General features: G+C 50.4%; 2 protein-coding genes across 3 annotated transcripts; one reads left to right on the top strand and one right to left on the bottom strand.

The window, feature by feature from the left end:
• Positions 1-132: 132 nt before the first annotated feature.
• On the bottom strand, positions 133-13,276 carry CCT7 (chaperonin containing TCP1 subunit 7). The gene is made up of 12 exons (XM_080396315.1): positions 13,141-13,276; positions 11,558-11,711; positions 9,986-10,092; positions 9,409-9,534; positions 8,700-8,752; positions 7,518-7,689; positions 5,735-5,899; positions 4,447-4,635; positions 3,728-3,825; positions 2,879-3,011; positions 1,602-1,808; positions 133-759 (listed from the first exon to the last, which is right to left on the bottom strand). Exons 1-12 carry the CDS (start codon positions 13,144-13,146, stop codon positions 535-537), a joined length of 1,635 nt encoding a protein of 544 aa, XP_080252441.1. The 5' UTR covers positions 13,147-13,276; the 3' UTR covers positions 133-534.
• On the top strand, positions 13,260-17,001 carry PRADC1 (protease associated domain containing 1). Of its 2 annotated transcripts, none has more exons than XM_080396335.1 (5): positions 13,260-13,462; positions 14,643-14,743; positions 15,434-15,543; positions 15,980-16,147; positions 16,418-17,001. In XM_080396335.1, exons 1-5 carry the CDS (start codon positions 13,288-13,290, stop codon positions 16,536-16,538), a joined length of 675 nt encoding a protein of 224 aa, XP_080252461.1. In that variant the 5' UTR covers positions 13,260-13,287; the 3' UTR covers positions 16,539-17,001. The 2 variants fall into 2 exon arrangements, with proteins under 2 accessions (XP_080252461.1, XP_080252462.1); XM_080396336.1 differs by lacking the exon at positions 13,260-13,462 and adding an exon at positions 13,525-13,735.
• The last annotated feature ends 283 nt before the right edge of the window (positions 17,002-17,284 follow it).

Genomic DNA, 17,284 nt, shown 5'->3' with positions numbered 1-17,284 from the left:
AGTCCTGCTTCCCAGCACAGCGCCTGCTTTTAAACAGGGCAAAAAACAGTTTAAAAGGTTAATCCAACTCTTAACCACAAGCTACCACCCTGCAGAATGAAGCAAGCAGCAGAAAACAGAGGAACAACCCAGTTTGCCACCGAAAGGAAGTCACTTTTTTATTGTGTTTGAGCCTGGGTTCAAAACCCCCAGCGGGGGGGGGAGGAGGGGGAAGTATAAATATGAACAAACCCCACACTCGCTGCACTGCCTGCCAGCATTGAAGCGGGCTCCGCTCACACAGCTTCCAAGCGGAAGGACAAGGCGAGCCTAAGGGGATCAGTGCTGCGTAGGAAATGTTGGGGCAGGACACCTCGCAGGAGGCTGCCGCTACCGAGGCCAAGATTTACTCTAATTAAACAAGGCCAGTGGTTGCCTGTAAGCCCTCAAAACGACCATCTGGTAAACAGCCCGTTAATTAAACTAGAAATCAATTCTTCTTCACAATGGAGGAGAGCGCCAGCCCCTGTCACAACACTGATGGGGAGCGGGGTTTCAGTGGTTGTGGGGCCTGCCTCGCCCCCGGCCCCGTCCGCTGGGCGCAGCGTCTACAGTGGAACGGGGGTTCTTGATGGTTTCGTCCACTGAGACAATAAGGCAGGCGGCCTCCGAGGCTGCCGTCAGCGCGTTAATGCGCACGATGGCTGGCTCCCACACACAGGCCTCGAAGTTATCGGCAATGTCCTCGTTGTTGACATCCACACCGTACCACATACCTCCCTGGCGGGAGAGAAGCAGAGACAAACGTTCAGGGAGAGGCAGCGACTGGACCTTGCTGAATGAAGAATACTCGAGGGAAACACAAAGAAAAATAAAAAACCAAAAAGCCTTTGTTGTCAGCAAACAGCGCCAGTGAAGCCTTGTAAAACAGGAGGCATGCCCCATTTCAGACAGAAGCTGTAGACGCCTTACAGGACTGACTTCCACTGCACTGCTGTCTCGCTCCCCCACCCACAGCCCTAGTTTTTGCAGCCCAAGATACAGCCGCACATTTTGGGGCATTCCCCCTAACCCCACAATCATCAGAAGGGCGACACATGGTGGGAGTGACTCCCTCCAAGGCAGCAGAAGCAGAGAGAAGCCAAGGCGCCACCTCTAACTGCCTGAATCAGGACTGCACGTGCATGTACATGCGTGCCCCTCAAGACCCAAAATGATCAGCGGTCAGGACCTTCAGTCTGCAGCTCCTCAGGCAAACACGTGGCTCAGCCAACTTCTGTACTCTAATCACTTTAATGTTTAATATAGAAGCCTCCCTCCTGACAAACAATGCATTTTTAAAAAGCAAATCAAAACTCCCAGCTATAGAAGTCACCCGACAGCCGTGATCAAAGGGAAAACTTTTATAGTTTTATATAGTAACCTCCTTTTATAGAAACCTGCACCAAGCCCATACTTGATCCAAAAAACAAAATGCTGCATGTAATCAAAGAGGACACAAGCCTAACATGGGCTTAGCTGAACTGAGCCTGACTGATCCAGGCTCAAGAAATATAAAGAAAAGAAATCACACACACTACCGGTTCACACATGCAGCCCTCGGCTCAGAAGTGGGCACCAACCTGCGCGTGCTTGGCTCGGAGCTTGTTCAGTATGTTGGTGGCATCAAAGCCAGCGTTGTCACAGAGTTGACGGGGAATGATCTCAAGGGCTTTAGCATAAGCACCTATCAGCAGCTGCTGCTTGCCCGGAATGGTCCTGGAATAGTCCCGGAGGTATTTGGAAAGCTCCATCTCTATCGCACCACCACCAGCAACCACCGAGTCATTCTGAAAGAAAAGGAGATGCCCTCACTGCAAGGGGAAAAGCAGCAAAACCTCTCCTGCGACTGCTGCACATCAGGGTGGTGCAGACACACCAGACCCAGGGGAATCTACAGCCCAGGCTGCTGCCATCCCTGGGGGCACCTGCCAGCTTTGCCAGGAGCTTCCAAAACAGGTCACAAACCTCGAGTGGCAGCTACCTGCAGCTCTCCCCAGCTACACACAAGATAAAGGGATGGTCTGGAGACACCATACCAGGGGAGGGAGGGGAGGGAAGACCACACTCTCCTTGTGCTGGGCACATTTCCCTCTTTTTTTTTTTTTTTTTTTTTTTTTCCCCCCAGTAGGGAGATCAGGATGTTCTTTCTAAAAGCAAAACAGCTCCAAAAAATCCTGGCATGCTTCTTCCTATCCCCTCAGGGCACTCGGCCTCAAAGCTGTTTTTAACTAGAAAACACCACTTTAACACATTATTATGCATAACCCAGAAACACCTGCAGACAGGCGGCATCTATCACACAGGACCAGCAACTCCACAAGCAGAGCACACACATTCACACCAGCATCAGACTTCCCTCTTAGTGCTCCCAGCCTACCACCTTCACAGCCAGGGGACAGCTACCCCCTCAGACTGGGCACCAAGACAGGGAACAAGCGGCTTTAATGGGCACTGACACGCACGCATGCCATCGAGATGAAATCAGTCCTGCTATTCAAATCTACCACAGATTTACCCAACGCACCCAGACTGCGTTCCCTTTAGGATGGGGGTGTTTCCAGAACAAGCCACAACCCAGCAAGCCCAAGTTACAGCTGTACTGAAGAGAAAGCCAAAACCCAGGCGTGCCTGAAAAGCATCTGGCAACATTGCCGAGAGAACGCTGCTTTGGCTGAGGAACAGCACTTGAGTTAATCAATCAGATGCTGGCCGTCTGCGCTGAGAGGACCTAGTCTCTCCATGGAGACCTTAGTCAAATGTTGGCGTGTGAAAAGGTTTCTAGGAGTTACAGCTGTGCCAGGTCTGATCAATAAACCTCCCTGCTGGTTTGGCACTGGGAATCTCCACTGGTCCTTACCTTGATTGCTCTCCTGACTATCATGATAGCATCATGCAGGGACCGTTCTGTCTCTTCCATGAACTGCTCTGCACCCCCTCGCAGGATTATCGTGCAAGTCTTTGCCTTTGGGCAGCCTGTGAAGAAGTTGTACCTGCCAATGGCACAATGCAAGAAAGATTACAGCAACAGAGAAGCAGGGCTGCTGCTGAACAGGCTTTGCACCAATATGACAGTATGGGAACAGAGAAGCTCTTTACAAGCCTGACGCATGACTGAAGCCATTTCACCCTACGCAGAACCCCTATCAGATCTTGAACTAAGAAGGAGCAGAGCCAGGCAACACACAAGTGAAATTTAAGCTGACCCAGGAAAATCCACTCTCTTCCAGTTGCTAAGGCTTTGCCCCAAACCCATGTTCTCATTTTCACTTGGCAGGAACAGAGCAGATATTAGCAGACAGCTCCAAAGAGGATTTCTCCTCTAGCAACGGGAAGAACCCCATTATATTGTACCCAGCTTCACTTCCGCTGATAGTCAAATGTCACTGTGGGATATCAGACGAGTGCCACAATCAACCTCAAAAGGCACTGCTTTTAACTTACAAGTGAAAGAATACCACTATGCTTTCTACAAGGCACTAGGGAAGAATAAATATCTATTTTTAAAAGCATATAAAAGAGGTAAGATTTCAGTGAAAGCTTACTCCTGTGCCCCCCCTCAGACTCATAAAAAGCAGGAGTAACACAATCTTGTTTTCACACCATCACCTTGAGAGATACTCAAACTGCCAGTGCTTAGAACTCAACTATTCAAACTAATACCAGAGCGCTTACACAGGACTACAGGTTCACAGCTGGTGTTACTTACCTCTCTCCTCCAATCTGAGTCTCCTCAAAGAGCTCGCATCGGCCCAGGACATCATCCGATAGGGCATTGACACTGGTCTGAATGGAACCACCACAGGCCTGCACAGGAAGGAGATAAAGCACAGCATTACCCACCCTGACAAACAAGACAAATTTCCCCAGCAGGCTCCCACTCTTCAGAGACAGTCTAGTCTGTTAGCTGATGCAAAAACCACCCTGCAAGCCAGATTCAGGGAAAAAAATCCTCTTCTACTTCCCCTCCCATCTCACACATCTAGCCAGGCTACCAACACGAGAAATAATCCTCAACAGCAAAATAAGATTAAGGTTCTTTTAAGTGCTGACTCACAGGATCTAGAGTCCAACAGCTACACAAAGCAAGCTTAGGGAAAATCCACTCACAAAGGAACAGTCAAGAAGTAGGGAAAATAAACCCCTACCGATGCAATGTACAGACCCCAATATGTCACAACAGCAGAGAAACAAAAAAAGCAGTGCAGATACAATTAGTGTGTGATTGTTCATTCCATCAAGGCACAGCTTCATCAGTATATGGCAGCTCTACCCAATAACTGCACTGGCAAAAATTATGCCATTTTAATTTTAAGTCTTTGTTAGGAACACTATGTTCAGTCATCAGTCACTGCCCTGTTTTGGGAACAACCAGCTGGGCACTGTTAAAACTAAATCAGAAGTCTGTTCCAAAACAAGGTAGCTCACCATCATAGTTCGCTTGAGATCTTCTTCTGGGACACGGCCAGCACAAAACATGTCTCTGTCTGCAAAGTACTGGGTAGCCACATCACCGATGGGAAGTTTGGACAGGACAACCTTGGCTCCCGACTTGTGGATTTTGTCTAGTTTGTCATACAAGATGTTCCACTCAGCATCCACAATGGCCTGGTAATCCTAGCAGGGAGAAAAGGGACAAGCACTCATGTCATGAAGCACTGCAAATGCCATCCCACCACCATACCGCAGCGCCTGCGAAGGGAGAGCTCTTCTAAAAGAACGGCAGTGGTGACACTGCTCCATGCAGCACTGGCAGACAACTGCTTTCTAAGACTCATAGGTGATTTTAGGTCACCCAATTTTATGCCACAGAGCCATGTCTTAAAATGCTTCCAGCAGCAGAACTGAGTCAATAAAGGGGCTGGATGAACTGAGAGAGAGAGGCAGCGACAGCTCAAGACAGAACACGAGGAAGAAGGGATTATACTGGTGTCCGAGAGGCACTTACAGAACACGGATGTTGGGGTGGAGAAACTTACAGTATCTATCACAGAGGAAAAACACAGATCCTGAGAAACTTCATGCTTTACCAGCATGCTCAGGTTTCACAAGCCTGTTGTGCTCCAGCTGTCAGTGAAATGGAGTCATAAACAGCTGCGAAATCTTACAAAAGCATGCAGCAACATCACATGCAGCAGCTGACTACAACAGAAAAGACCACCATCTTCACCAAGGCAGAGAGACTAACTGGAAGGGAACAGTTACTAAGATCACAGTGGGGTCAAGACCCCAAAAGCAAAGCCCCCAGAGATCTTTAAATACCACAATTATGCAGCAACCAAATACACGCAACTTTCCAAGTTGTCCCAGAATGACTGTGTTTCATAAAGGTATTTTAACAAGATGGAAAGAGAACTAGTGTCCAAATGGCTACCTAGTTTGCTTAAATACGAAGAGGCTCTTTCAGCATTTAAAGCACTGCTAAATAAGCTTTCCCTGGAAGGCCACTTGTTAGGCATAAAGAAGCCACCTCACAGCCCACAGCTTATCACAGCATAGCAGAGACACAATGACTGAGCAGAGACAGACCCTAAACCTGCTGTAATACAAAGTCTGCCATACCCTTCTCCCAAACGAGGCAGCATAACCCACCAGCTATTTTCAGGGGGGGAAGGACAACCAGAAGGCAATCCAATTTATCCCACTGGCTCTCTCAAGTAGCCACCACATCTTGCAGGCATGAGGATGCGCGAAAAGCTCCCCTTCCGGCTCTTACCTCCACTGTGTTTACTCTGACTTCAGCATTGTCCTTCTCGGCCTTGAGCTCCAGCTCCACGTTCAGCAAGGCTATCTTGGGAGACTGATACTTCTTGGGCTGCATTTCAAACCCAGCATAGGAGAATGTCTTCTTAAAGGCAACTCCGGCCACCAGCTGCGAGTCCTTGAAGACAGGGATTTGTGTTAGGCTCAGCCTCCCAAGGTTTTCTCAACAGGGTTAATAACTCCCACAGGAAACTCCCTGCTTTCAGAGTCCTCATTTACAAAGCATTCACCAACAGCTGTCTCCTTTGATTAACCCACTTTTAGAGAAAACAAGCAGCAAGTATTTTCTTCTCTCTGTTCACAAAATCAGCTTCTATCACTGCCTTTCTACCCCTCAAGACACCGCAGCAGAAGACGCTATACACAATCTGAAGATCAAGGGATGGAGCAATCTGTTCCCTCTCTGATGTCTTTCCCATTTCTACCCTTTGAAGATGGATACTTCTCATTCACAGCCCCATGCTCGGGGTTTGGGGTTGGGCGTTTTTTTGCCCTGGTTTGTTTTTCCAAGCTCCATCACCACCTCTGGGATTGTTTTGCAGCAGGACTGCCCTGCCCCACACTGCAGTCCCCTGAAGTTAACTTCTCGACTTCACAGATGGTAGAGAAATCAACATCTACATCTCCCACTCCAGAAGTATCCAACCACACGGCAGACGTGGCCCTGCCCAGCCACTGCAGCCCAGAGGATCCCTGTCCCTCCTAAACTAGGACAATCACAGACCACTTCTGCTCCAGCTGACAGGGCAAGACAACCCCGGATCTCTCACAAACCCTGGAGAATAGCATGTTAAATTCTTTGCCCCATCCTCATAGGTCTCCAAGGAGACCTACAGCAGAATAAAGGAGTCTAACAGCAGAATACAAGGGTCAAACAACACTGACCATGGCAAGCTGCTTTTAGCCAGAACGGGAGACACCACCCTCCCCAGGGGACCAATTTCTGCAAGCCTCAGAACACCAGCAGGCCCAGACACCACAAAAACAGATGCTGAAGTGTTCCCAATTCACTAAATTAGTTGTCTGGGCAAGATAATAGCATGATTATAATGTCTCTTCTCAAAAAAAATGCTCATGAGGAGTGTTTACAGACAGTAACAGCCACAGAATAATAATTCAGAGAGACTGTGGTGAGCTTTACTTTTCAGCAGAAGGGTCCCAAGCAATGGGCCAAACCTATACAGGACACAGGCACGAGACAGCACAGACACACCAGCTGTCCACAGCCCAAGAAAAACTCCCTGCCACAGACCTGTATGCAGTCCCAGGCACAACAGGTATATTTCAGCACTGCAGTATAAACCACACAGCCCATCTACCCTGCCCACCACTAGATCAGCTCATTCACAGCATTTTCTTTGCTTTTTCTCCCCCAACCCAGTAGTCAAGCATACAACCAGGACTGTATGGCTATTGGTTCCTATTAACAAAGACTTCCCACACACAAAAAAATTAATTTACAGAGATATAAATTAAATTCTTACCAGTAACAACATTCACTACAGACAGCAGTGAGATAAGAGTGTATTTGGCTCAAAAACCCCAGATTCTCTACCTACAGAAAAGAAATCAAGTCCTACTCACTAAGCTTTTTCCTCACATCAACAGCTTGCTTTTGCTTTGGTAATTCCTGAACAGGCACCATCAACCTGGGCTGCATTTCTGCTAGTCAACTTATCAAAGGAGCCATGATCACCATCTCCTATCCTTTCAGGACAGGCTCCAACAGAACTTACTTCTAAAGCACCTCCTTGCACCTTCTTTATTCCAATCATTTTAAGTTGTAACAAGTCATCTAACATCATGACAGCATCTACAACCATCTTGGAGAAAAACTCCTTGCTCTGGGAGATCAGCTTAGAGCTCAGGGCTGTGGCTGCACACTTCTCGAGCAGGCTTCTCTGTTCACTGCAAGAGATTAAAAACAAGGTCTTGTTCACTTGCAGATTCTTTTCACAAGCTCACAGAACATCATGTATGACTAATCCACTCAGGAGAGGCAAAAGATCAGCTCCCTTCTATCCATGTGGAAAGCAAGACACACACATCAAAGCCCAGACTGTTGAGTACAATTCTGCCTATCTGAGCCCAAGTACTGACCAGGTCGGCTGGCTACTAGACACCACAAGCCTGAGCAAAACAGCAGGGCTCAGCATCATCTCCTTCATCCAAAGGCAGTAAGAAGTTTCTGAAATCCTCTGAAGGTGGCATCTTCTCTAAGTATTAACTCAGGTAACATGCCACAACAGAGTGGATGACACAAGGGACACTAGGGAAATAATGGCTCCAGCTCCCAGGCTCTTACCACCCCAGTTATTGCTGACCATGAGAACTGCTGTATTTCACATCACAGGACAGCGGGAAGGATATTATGATTTAAGATGGTTATGCAGTTGAACTTGAAATTTTACTGCAGGTATTAGTAAGGTCAGATCAAGCAGACAAGAGCTTAAAATGCAGGGAGAAAACGAACTCTAGCATTCTCCCCTCAGATGAAGGGATCATTTCCTTACTGCTATTAGCTGTCTAAGTTCACGTATTCAACAGCTAAGAAGCGGTCTGATTTTCAGAGAAGCACTGAGCATTCAATACTGCCACCAATTACAGCAAAAGCCGTAAATCACCACCACCACTGGAAATAAAGGAATCAGGCCGCTTATTTTGGTACCTAGCTTCCTCCATGTGCACTGGAAGACACTGACCTACATACTTCAGCGCAGCCCAAGTGATGGCATGGCATCTCCCCCAGAGGAGCAGGAAATTCAAAAAAATTCAACAATAAACCTGGTGTGAGGCTGTAGCTGTTTGACCTGACCTCGAGACCTCAGCCAGAGCCAAAGCATAAGTCAGAAACACCCTCACACCAGCTACCTGAAGCCCAGCTACACACAACCAGGTCGTTTGTAAGGGAAACTTACTCTTTATCTTCCTTCTTCACTGCAACAGCAATGTCTTTTATCTTGTTTACAGCCTGTCAAAACACAAGCCAACAGCTGGATTAATGATTCATGCACTTAAGCTGACAAGATCTCCAACTTCGCTTTGTATTTTATGTCATCTTCTATTTCCTACTTCACCACCACTTGAAGTTTCAGGCATTTAAGCTATTCCACCCCTTCTACCACAGTAATTCTAAGAAACACACCAGCATAGAGGACTGGGAAGAGGCTCAGAGCTGCTCCGCAGTTTTAAGCTGAGAACTGGGGAACCAAAGGGCTGTTGAGGGAGTTAACCTCCTGAGAAGATTCAGTTTAATGGAACTGATGGGTGTCATGAGATGTAAGGTTTCCTAAGCATCAGTAAATTACAAGAGAATGGGAAACAATTTCTCTCATTTATTTATTCTTTCTTGGAAAAAAACACAAAGCAATAGCACTCCAGAGGTACTAACCGCTAATAACAGCTCACTGACACCAGAAAAAGCAGCTGATGTTTGCAGTAGGATGGCATGAGATCACTACTGTCACTCCCCACGCCCATTCATTACTGAGTTCTGCCTGGAAGTGTGTTATTTTCCCTCTTTGGCACAGACCTCCTCTCCCCAGACACTGTGGAGGAGCCCAATACAACCCTCAGCTCTGCAGCAGCAGCTGAGCCCTCCCTCAGCTATAAGCAGCGCCACCTTACCAGCTGCGTCGCCGTGCGGAAGGCGCGGATGATGATTTGAGGATGGAGGCCTTCCTCCACGTAGGGTTTCACTTGTTTCAGGAACTCTGCAGCAAGCAGAGTTACAGACGTGGTACCATCACCAACCTGCATGGAGAGGAAACGCTCTCTGTCATCCACACACTGCAGGGCCACCGTGACAGCAGCTTCATAAACCACACAAGGGCTTCCAGAGAAAAACAGATTTTGTAATTTTCTCCGCTCACAGATTTGCACTTGAATTCTTCAGTGATTAAGAAGAGCTGGGTTCAGACTACATCCCATTTGAGCACAAAGTCTCATTTCCCAGTCACCTATGTTCATAAAACATGAACTTTGTATCTTTGAGGTTTCCGACCACCCATCAGATCTAGCTGAAACAGTGTAAAAGATCTGAAAGTTACCACAGAAGAGAAGGCATCAATGAAGAAACCAGCATAAATGCCAGCACTCCCCAAGCAATTCCCATCAGTTAACACAAAGCCCACAGAATCACCACCGCGAGGCAAGCTTGCTGCTGCATGTTATGCTTCTGAGCGCAGCCAGGTTACCCTCCTACCTCTGCATCTTGAGATTTGGCAATGTCCACTAACGTCTTTGCAGCCGGATGGACAACATCAAGGAGCTTCAGGATAGTGGCACCATCGTTAGAGATCGTGGCTTTGCCTAGGATTGATGCAGAAAAGGAAGTCAAGCTCAACCGCTGCGAGTAAAGCCCTGTCACTGTGAAAGGGCACCCAACATGCAAGGGAGCTCCTCAGACCTCAGGGAGACATTATTAATAGGCTGATAGTAATTTCAGAGCAGCCAGTCTCATTGTGCTTCACCATTTCGCCTTTCAGGTCAAATGTGGCCTCAACCCATTACTGCACTACAGAGCATCCCAATCAAGCACCAGTCCTGCATCGTTGTGATTTCCGTCATGTCTAAACAACCACAGGATCTCACTCCGAATTTCCACTTAACAGTAATTTTTCTTCAGCTAAATGACTTGTGTTTATCTCCTACCTGATTTGAAACATGATCACCACAATATTTTAATGCACTCCTACAGCCAGACGCACAACTACAAATTGGCTGAAAAGGAAAGTGAAGTGATCACCCTCATGGGTAAGGGTGTTTCACAGAGGGTGTCTCAGCAGGTACCTCCATTCCCTATCAACAGCGTCTTTATAGTCCATTTTTGGAGCAGATTAAGTGAAGTTAGTCTGAGTGCAGAAAAACTCTCGGCATCAATTAATAGGAGCTTTAAATTCATTTGTCTCTTACTTCTCAAGAGGCTCTCCAGACAGATATAACCAGATATTCTAGTCTGACACTCACATGAAGAAAAAGACTAGAAATCAATCATACCAGTTATTAGGTGAATTTAAATCTAATGATCCTTTTTAATAAAAGTTATTACAGTTCCCATTTGTAAAAACTATTTAAAGACAGTACTAAGACCTTCCACCCCACCCTCCAGTAACACTAATTGTAAAAAGTAACAAATAATACACTAGTTTGGTGACTTCATACAAGTCTTTTCAGAGTAGGGGCAAGCCTCACCACTAAATCACACCCAAAAAAAAAAAAAAAAAAATTCTACCCAGTAACATCCACTGACCTCACACTCAGCCACAAGTGCCGAGTAACTCCACAGATATAAGCCTCATTTAAAAAAATAAAATAACACAGGTGGTTGGGATACCTGAAGACGAGGCTCTGGTCTTTCCTGAAACACACTGTTTCTCCTTTCTGGGGTGGACTCTCTTGTATCTAGTCCCACTAACCCTGGATCTACTCGATCTCAAAGCAAAGGCCACAGCTGCTTTAACTCAAGCTAGTAGGCAACAAACACGGACTTCCTCAGGTAGGTCTGACAATTATCTTCTCTGCAACAGTGGAAGCCAGAGCCAAGGTATGAAACTGAACGTTGAGACATAACCTGAACCTCTATCATGAGAGTTAAGTTTAGTATGGAGTGAGGAAGTTCAAGTCTGCATATATGCAAAAACTGGGTTTAATTGATATGACCACATATCAATTAAGTATGTAAATATGTACGCTGCCAGCATGCACTACACTTAAGAGATTATTTTTCCAAGTCACGTTTCTACATAGCTGTGGAATGTCACTGCCCAGTGCTTACCCCGGTCATCCACGATGAGCTTGTCCATGCCCCGAGGTCCCAGGGTAGTGCGTACTGCTTCTGCGATAACCTGGCAGGCATTGATGTTGCTGACAAGCTGAGGGATCCCCTGTGAGGTATCCGTCCCCTCCTTCAGCAGGATAACCGGTGTTGGCTGAAGAGAGAACCCACAGAAAAGTCATTACTCTGATCCCAACAGCCTGCAGGCAACCTGGAGCTAACTCCTCACATAGTACAGCAAGCTACAATCATGCAAAAAAGACTAAGACCAAAACCTCCAGCCTCTTTAACATTCTTCTGACTTGACACAATCCAACCACTTTCCATCTCTCGCTGCTTCCACAGTGTAACTGGAATTCACCCAACTGTCCCCAGTAAACGCTCTGGGACATAACAGTCCCAAAATCAGTGGCTTCCCCTGTACAGCATAGCCCAGCAAAGTTCTGATTCTGGTGCTAGACTGGAGAAGACAGTACATGTAGTAGTTACTAAGACTGCAGAGAACTGCAGGAACGCTGTGCCTGAATCAGTGACTTTTTTTTTTTATTACAGCACCAGCAAGATGTCCAGCAGAACAGGCACAAAGGCCTTTTGCCTGTCACACCTCAAATCAGTGTCCCAGCTGCCCCAAGGATGGCAACTGTTGAAAGATGATGTCACAGAGAAGATGAAGTAGACCAGCACAATTTAAGGGATTACTCCTGTCTGGCAGTAAACTGTGCTGGAGATAGCTTAGAGGATATCAAGATGCCAGAGCAGACAAAAGCTTCTCACTGCTCTGAGAGCACACCAGCCCTTTTCAGAAAGCAAACCAAAGATGCATTCCAGGCAAAGCTCAAACAAAGTTTCAACACAGCCAATGGTTGCAAGGTTTTAAACAGTTTTAAACAGCCACCTGTGGGCAGACAGCAAAATTATACGACTGTTGCACAGTAAGACTGACAAGGCTGGGGCCAAGGGTCTGATGTGTGAGCAGAAGAGGGGTGTGAGGATCACAGCCAGGGCTCTCTAAATCCTGGCAAGATTCTGTGAAAGAAAACGTACCAGATTCTTCCACATCCACCAGAGCTAAGACAGTAACGGAACGCAAACGCTTGCACCCCCAAGAAAAGCAAGGCTTTTGTGCCACAGCCTACCTGCTCCCGAGCAACAGCAACGGGGCTCGGAGCTGGGGAGCGCCGCAGCCCAGGGGGACCCGCAAAGGAGGGAGGAGCTGGGCCGGGCGGCCGAGGGAACGCAGCTATGAGGCTGGGGCGGAGGCCGCGGGCCAGGGCCCCGGCAGCCCCACGCACCGGGCTGCAGGCCTACAACTCCCAGCACGCACCGCTCCCACGCAGACCCTCCCCACCGGGCCCAGGAGCCCGGCGGGAACGGGGGGTCGACCTGCCCCCCCCACACCGGCTAGCGGCAGGCCTCTGCGACAAGGCGGCCTCTGCCATCCGCACCCCTCCATCGACCCAAGCGCGCCCCAGCCCCTCCACAGCCCCGCCAAACAAGGCCCCTGGAGCGTAGCGGAGCCCCAGCAAGCCGCGCCCAGGCAGCGAGGCGCGGCAGCGGCGACGATGGCGGCGGATGACACTCACCATCATCCCGGCTGCGCTCCTCACTCTCGCTGCCCGCGTCTCAGACAGACCCCACCCCACAATGCACTGCGCCCGCCGAGAAGCTTCCCCGCGGCCGGAAGGGAAGTGAAGCGCGTGTTGCTAGGCGACCACTTCCGGCCACTATCTATGGTACGGGCGGACAGAGCGGCCCCGGCGAGCGCCCCTCCCTCCCGAACAGCCATAGAGAGGCAGGGAGTCCAAACCGGCCTGGGAGAACGGCTCGCTGTTTGCCGGACAAGGCAGCGGGCACAAGGCCGGAGGCGAGCAGGGATGGAGAGTGGAGAGTTACGTGGCAGAGCTGGTGAGGGGACACCGGGGCCCCACCGCTGACACCGTGCTGACAGGGCCGGAGAGCGCAGCGCTGGCCCCAGGCCGCGCAGGCCTCTGTGCCGGGCCTCCCGGTCTCTCAGGAGATTGATGGCAGCGTGAACCAATAGCAAGGCGCGGGGCGGGAGCGCCGCCAATGGGCGCGGTGCGGGGGCGCGCTGGGCGGGGCACTGGGCGGTGCCGGGCGCAGCCATGCTCTGCCGCTCGCTCTGGCTCTGCCTCTGCCTCTGCTCCTGCCCGGCCCGCGGTGAGTGCAAGCGGCCGGCCCGGCCCCTCTTCCCCTCGCACCCCGGCCTGGCTGCCTTTCCCCTCTGTACACCCCGATCCAGGTGCATTTCCCTTTCCTGCACCCCGATCCGGGTGCATTTCCCTTTCCTGCACCCCAGTCCGGGTGCATTTCCCTTGATGCACCCCGACCTAATTGCATTTCCCCATCCAGCGCACGCGTTCTGGGTGCATTTCCCCTCCGTGCACAGACAGTAAGGTGCCTGTCCCCTCTCTGCACCCTGGCCCTGCTGCATTTCCCCCACCCTGCACCCCAATCCGAGTCCATTTCCCCTCGGTGCAGCCCGGCCCCGATGCATTTCCCCCTCCAGCACCCCAATCCGGGTGTATTTCCCCCTCCAGCACCCCAGTCCGGGTGTATTTCCCCTCTGTGCACCTTGGCACCACTGCATTTCCCCACTCCAGCACCCCAATCCGGGTGCATTTCCCCTTAGTACACCCCAGCCCCTTGCATTTCCCCCTCCAGCACCCCAGTCTGGGTGCATTTTGCCTTGGTGCACCCCATCCCCATGGCATTTCCCCCCCCCCAGCACCCCATCCCAGGTGCATTTCTTTTCAAGGTGCCTCTGCCCTGAGATGGTGTTTCCCTGCTGCGCCCCTCGATCTGTGTGCATGTCATCCCTATCGCCTCTGCGGTCCAGCTGTGTTTTCCCCTTCCCCTTGTGCACCCCAGCCCCAGTGCCTTTTCCCCCATCTCTGTGCTCCTGGGTGCTGGTGCATCTCCCCTCACAGAACTCCAGGGCCTGGCCAGGAGGGTGTGTTCCCTTCAGCATGGTGCAGTTCAGGAGCCATAGCTGGGTATTTTCCCATTTTTCAGGAATTTCCCCTTTTGTTTTCTCTGCCTCTTGCCTCTCTCCATGCACACACAGGTTTACGCCTCCATGAATACTTATATTTCCAAGTGCTGAGCCCCGGAGACATCCGCTACATCTTCACTGCCACTCCAGCCAAGGATTTTGGTGGTGTGTTTGTAAGTATTAAGAACTGAATCTGTCAGTTTGCGTCCCTCCATCCTAGTATTTCTCCATTGCAGTGCCCAGTCATTTGAACCTTTTCTAAAAATGGAGACAATTACTCTTCCGTGAGTCTGCCCTTACGAAGGAGGCACATGCTGGTCGCTGCCTTCAGCCTCAGCAGGCTTTCAGAGGGGGAGTGTGGCCCCTGTGTGTTCAGGGGGCCCTGGTCTTTCCTCCTCCAAGAGCTGAGACAGGCACAGCCCCAGGATGGCTGGGCTGAGATAAATCAACTGCTCTGCAGATGTAAGACCTTTCCCTCAATAAACCCGGAGTCAGGATGTGGGTGCAGGAGCAGATCTGCTAGGAAGCATGTGGGACATCAAGGACCAGAGGAAAAGACACTTTTTGGCTCTGCACATGTTCCCCAGGAGCACTTGTATGGGTGGATGGTGCCGTGCCTTAGTTTCCCCTCCCCATGGTGACAGCAAGATATAGGCGAGCTGGTGAGTGAGGTCAGGATGGCTCTGCAGGGGCTGGAATGGGGCAACCAGCCTCCCTGCCCCTGGGAGCCCTAGATCTCCCCAAAAGCACACCCCGCACAGAGACGAGCAGGGCACGGGACAGCAGGGACAGCTGCGGAGGGGCTGGGGGTGGGAAACAGCCCTGATCACCCCCCTTGCTCACCCCTGCCTGTCTCCTCGGAGAACACAAGGTACGACCAGATCCACCTGGTCCCGGCGGATCCCCCTGAAGCCTGCGGAGAGCTGAATAATGGTGTCTTCATCCAGGACCAGATCGCCTTGGTGGAGAGGGGGTATGTCTGGCGTCACGGGAGTGTTTGAGGGGGACCCTTGGGCAGGAGGGGAGCTGCCAGTGGCACAGAGGGTGACAGTGCCATGGCTACGTTTTACCGTCACCTCCAGCTTCTTCCTGTGACTTATGCCACGTGGGTATATGAGGAAAATGCGAGGGTGTTCCCACCCCAGATTGTTCCATCTCTTAGAAACAGCCTGTGCTAAGGTGGAAAAAAACCCTATTTGATTTTATATTTATTTAGGAGAAAATGGCTGAGTGTGGGCAGCCGCTGCCTAAAATACAGACTCAAAGAGGAGCAGGGTTTGGGGGAGGCGCGGGGCCAGGGAGACAGCCCCTGCTTTGGGCATCTGCAGGCAAGCTCTGGCGCTTGCAGGTTTCGTACCTGCCGAGGATCTGCCTGTGGTCACCCAGGGTTTTATCACTCTCTGCCCCAGGGGTTGCTCATTCCTGTCGAAGACACGAGTGATCCAGGAGCACGGAGGGCGGGCAGTGATCATCGCAGATAACGCCTATGATAATGACAGCTTCTACATCGAGATGATCCAGGACAGCACCAGGCGGACAGCCGACATCCCCGCGCTTTTCCTGCTGGGCAGGGATGGGTAGGTGCCTTGGCCAAGGGACATCTCATCTTCGCAGGCGCAGAATGTCTCACAGGAAGGGCCAAGCAACAGCCTTGTTCCCACAAACAGGGAGGTCCCAGTGATCAGCATGTCCTAGCTGAGCTTTATGAGCCAAATTTTTAGTGGATTCAGTCATAATTAATCCACAGAGTTTCTCTTTGAGCTGGTTTATGGTTTATGCTCACATCTGGGCTCTGCTCTCCCAACTCCAGTGGCTCAGGCACACTTGTCGCCTCTTTGTCCTTCCAGGTACATGATCAGACGCTCACTGGAGCAGCACGGGCTCCCCTGGGCCATCATCTCCATTCCCGTCAACGTCACCAGCATCCCCACGTACGAAATGATGCAGCCCCCCTGGACCTTCTGGTAGCAGCGGGGGGCTGCAGTGGATCAAGGACTTCTCGGTGGATCCCAGGAGCTTGCCCCGGGGACCAGGTTTGAGGAAAAGGATCCCAACGCACTCAAGAGATCCTACCACACAGCCTCACCCGATTCAGCAACAGGGAGATCTCTGCTGCCACCGGCATGTGGCTGAAGGGCAAACACCAGTGCCAGCAGTGGGAACTCTGAGCCTGGCACCGAGCACTCTTTGTAGTGACTTTCTGGAGGGAGGCGATGGCCCGGACCAGGCCAGCACTTCCCCAAGAAACATTTTAACGATGTGTAAGATGCCACCAGTAATTACTGCTGCTAATTTAGAAGGATGCCGGAGTGGTGCAGTCTGACAGAGAGGGGAGGGAGAGCGAGATACAGGCTTGGTCTGTACTAGCAGGACTCGCCCAACATCTGTATTTTTGTCTGAGTTAATGAAGTCTGAACAAGTTTTAGAGAAAGGGAAGTTTCTCTTATTTTTTTCCAGCAGTCGGGATGAAGGGACAAATCTCATCCCCCTAATTTTCCTAGGAAACTTCCCAAGGTGCCTTCTGCAAACTGGGGCCAGGCTCACATCAGGGCCCTGTGCGACACAGATCAGTCATGCACTGGGGCAGAAACAGCCCCACGGGACAACATAGTGTCCAGCACCCATCCCCAAGGGGGGACTGGTCACAGATCCAGAGCCCAAACATCAGCAGGCACCTATTCTCTCATCCCCAGATCTCTGTGTCCCCACCGGGA

Source organism: Falco punctatus (assembly GCF_963210335.1).
Source record: "Falco punctatus genome assembly, chromosome: 1".
Taxonomy (NCBI): Eukaryota; Metazoa; Chordata; class Aves; order Falconiformes; family Falconidae; genus Falco; species Falco punctatus.
Note: the sequence above shows the minus strand (reverse complement) of the source record. Positions and strands in the feature narration are given on the sequence as shown.

What these genes read in the sequence shown, in the direction of transcription:
- PRADC1 (XM_080396335.1), top strand. Translation starts at nt 13,288, where the DNA reads ATGGTACGGGCGGACAGAGCGGCCCCGGCGAGCGCCCCTCCCTCCCGA. An exon ending in AGGATTTTGGTGGTGTGTTT is followed by an intron (nt 14,744 to 15,433) that starts GTAAGTATTAAG and finishes GTCTCCTCGGAG; the next exon opens with AACACAAGGTACGACCAGAT. An exon ending in TTCCTGCTGGGCAGGGATGG is followed by an intron (nt 16,148 to 16,417) that starts GTAGGTGCCTTG and finishes TTGTCCTTCCAG; the next exon opens with GTACATGATCAGACGCTCAC.
- CCT7 (XM_080396315.1), bottom strand. An exon ending in TCCGCACGGCGACGCAGCTG is followed by an intron (nt 8,753 to 9,408) that starts GTAAGGTGGCGC and finishes GTGTTTTGACAG; the next exon opens with GCTGTAAACAAGATAAAAGA. An exon ending in TAGTCAGGAGAGCAATCAAG is followed by an intron (nt 1,809 to 2,878) that starts GTAAGGACCAGT and finishes CTTTTCTTTCAG; the next exon opens with AATGACTCGGTGGTTGCTGG.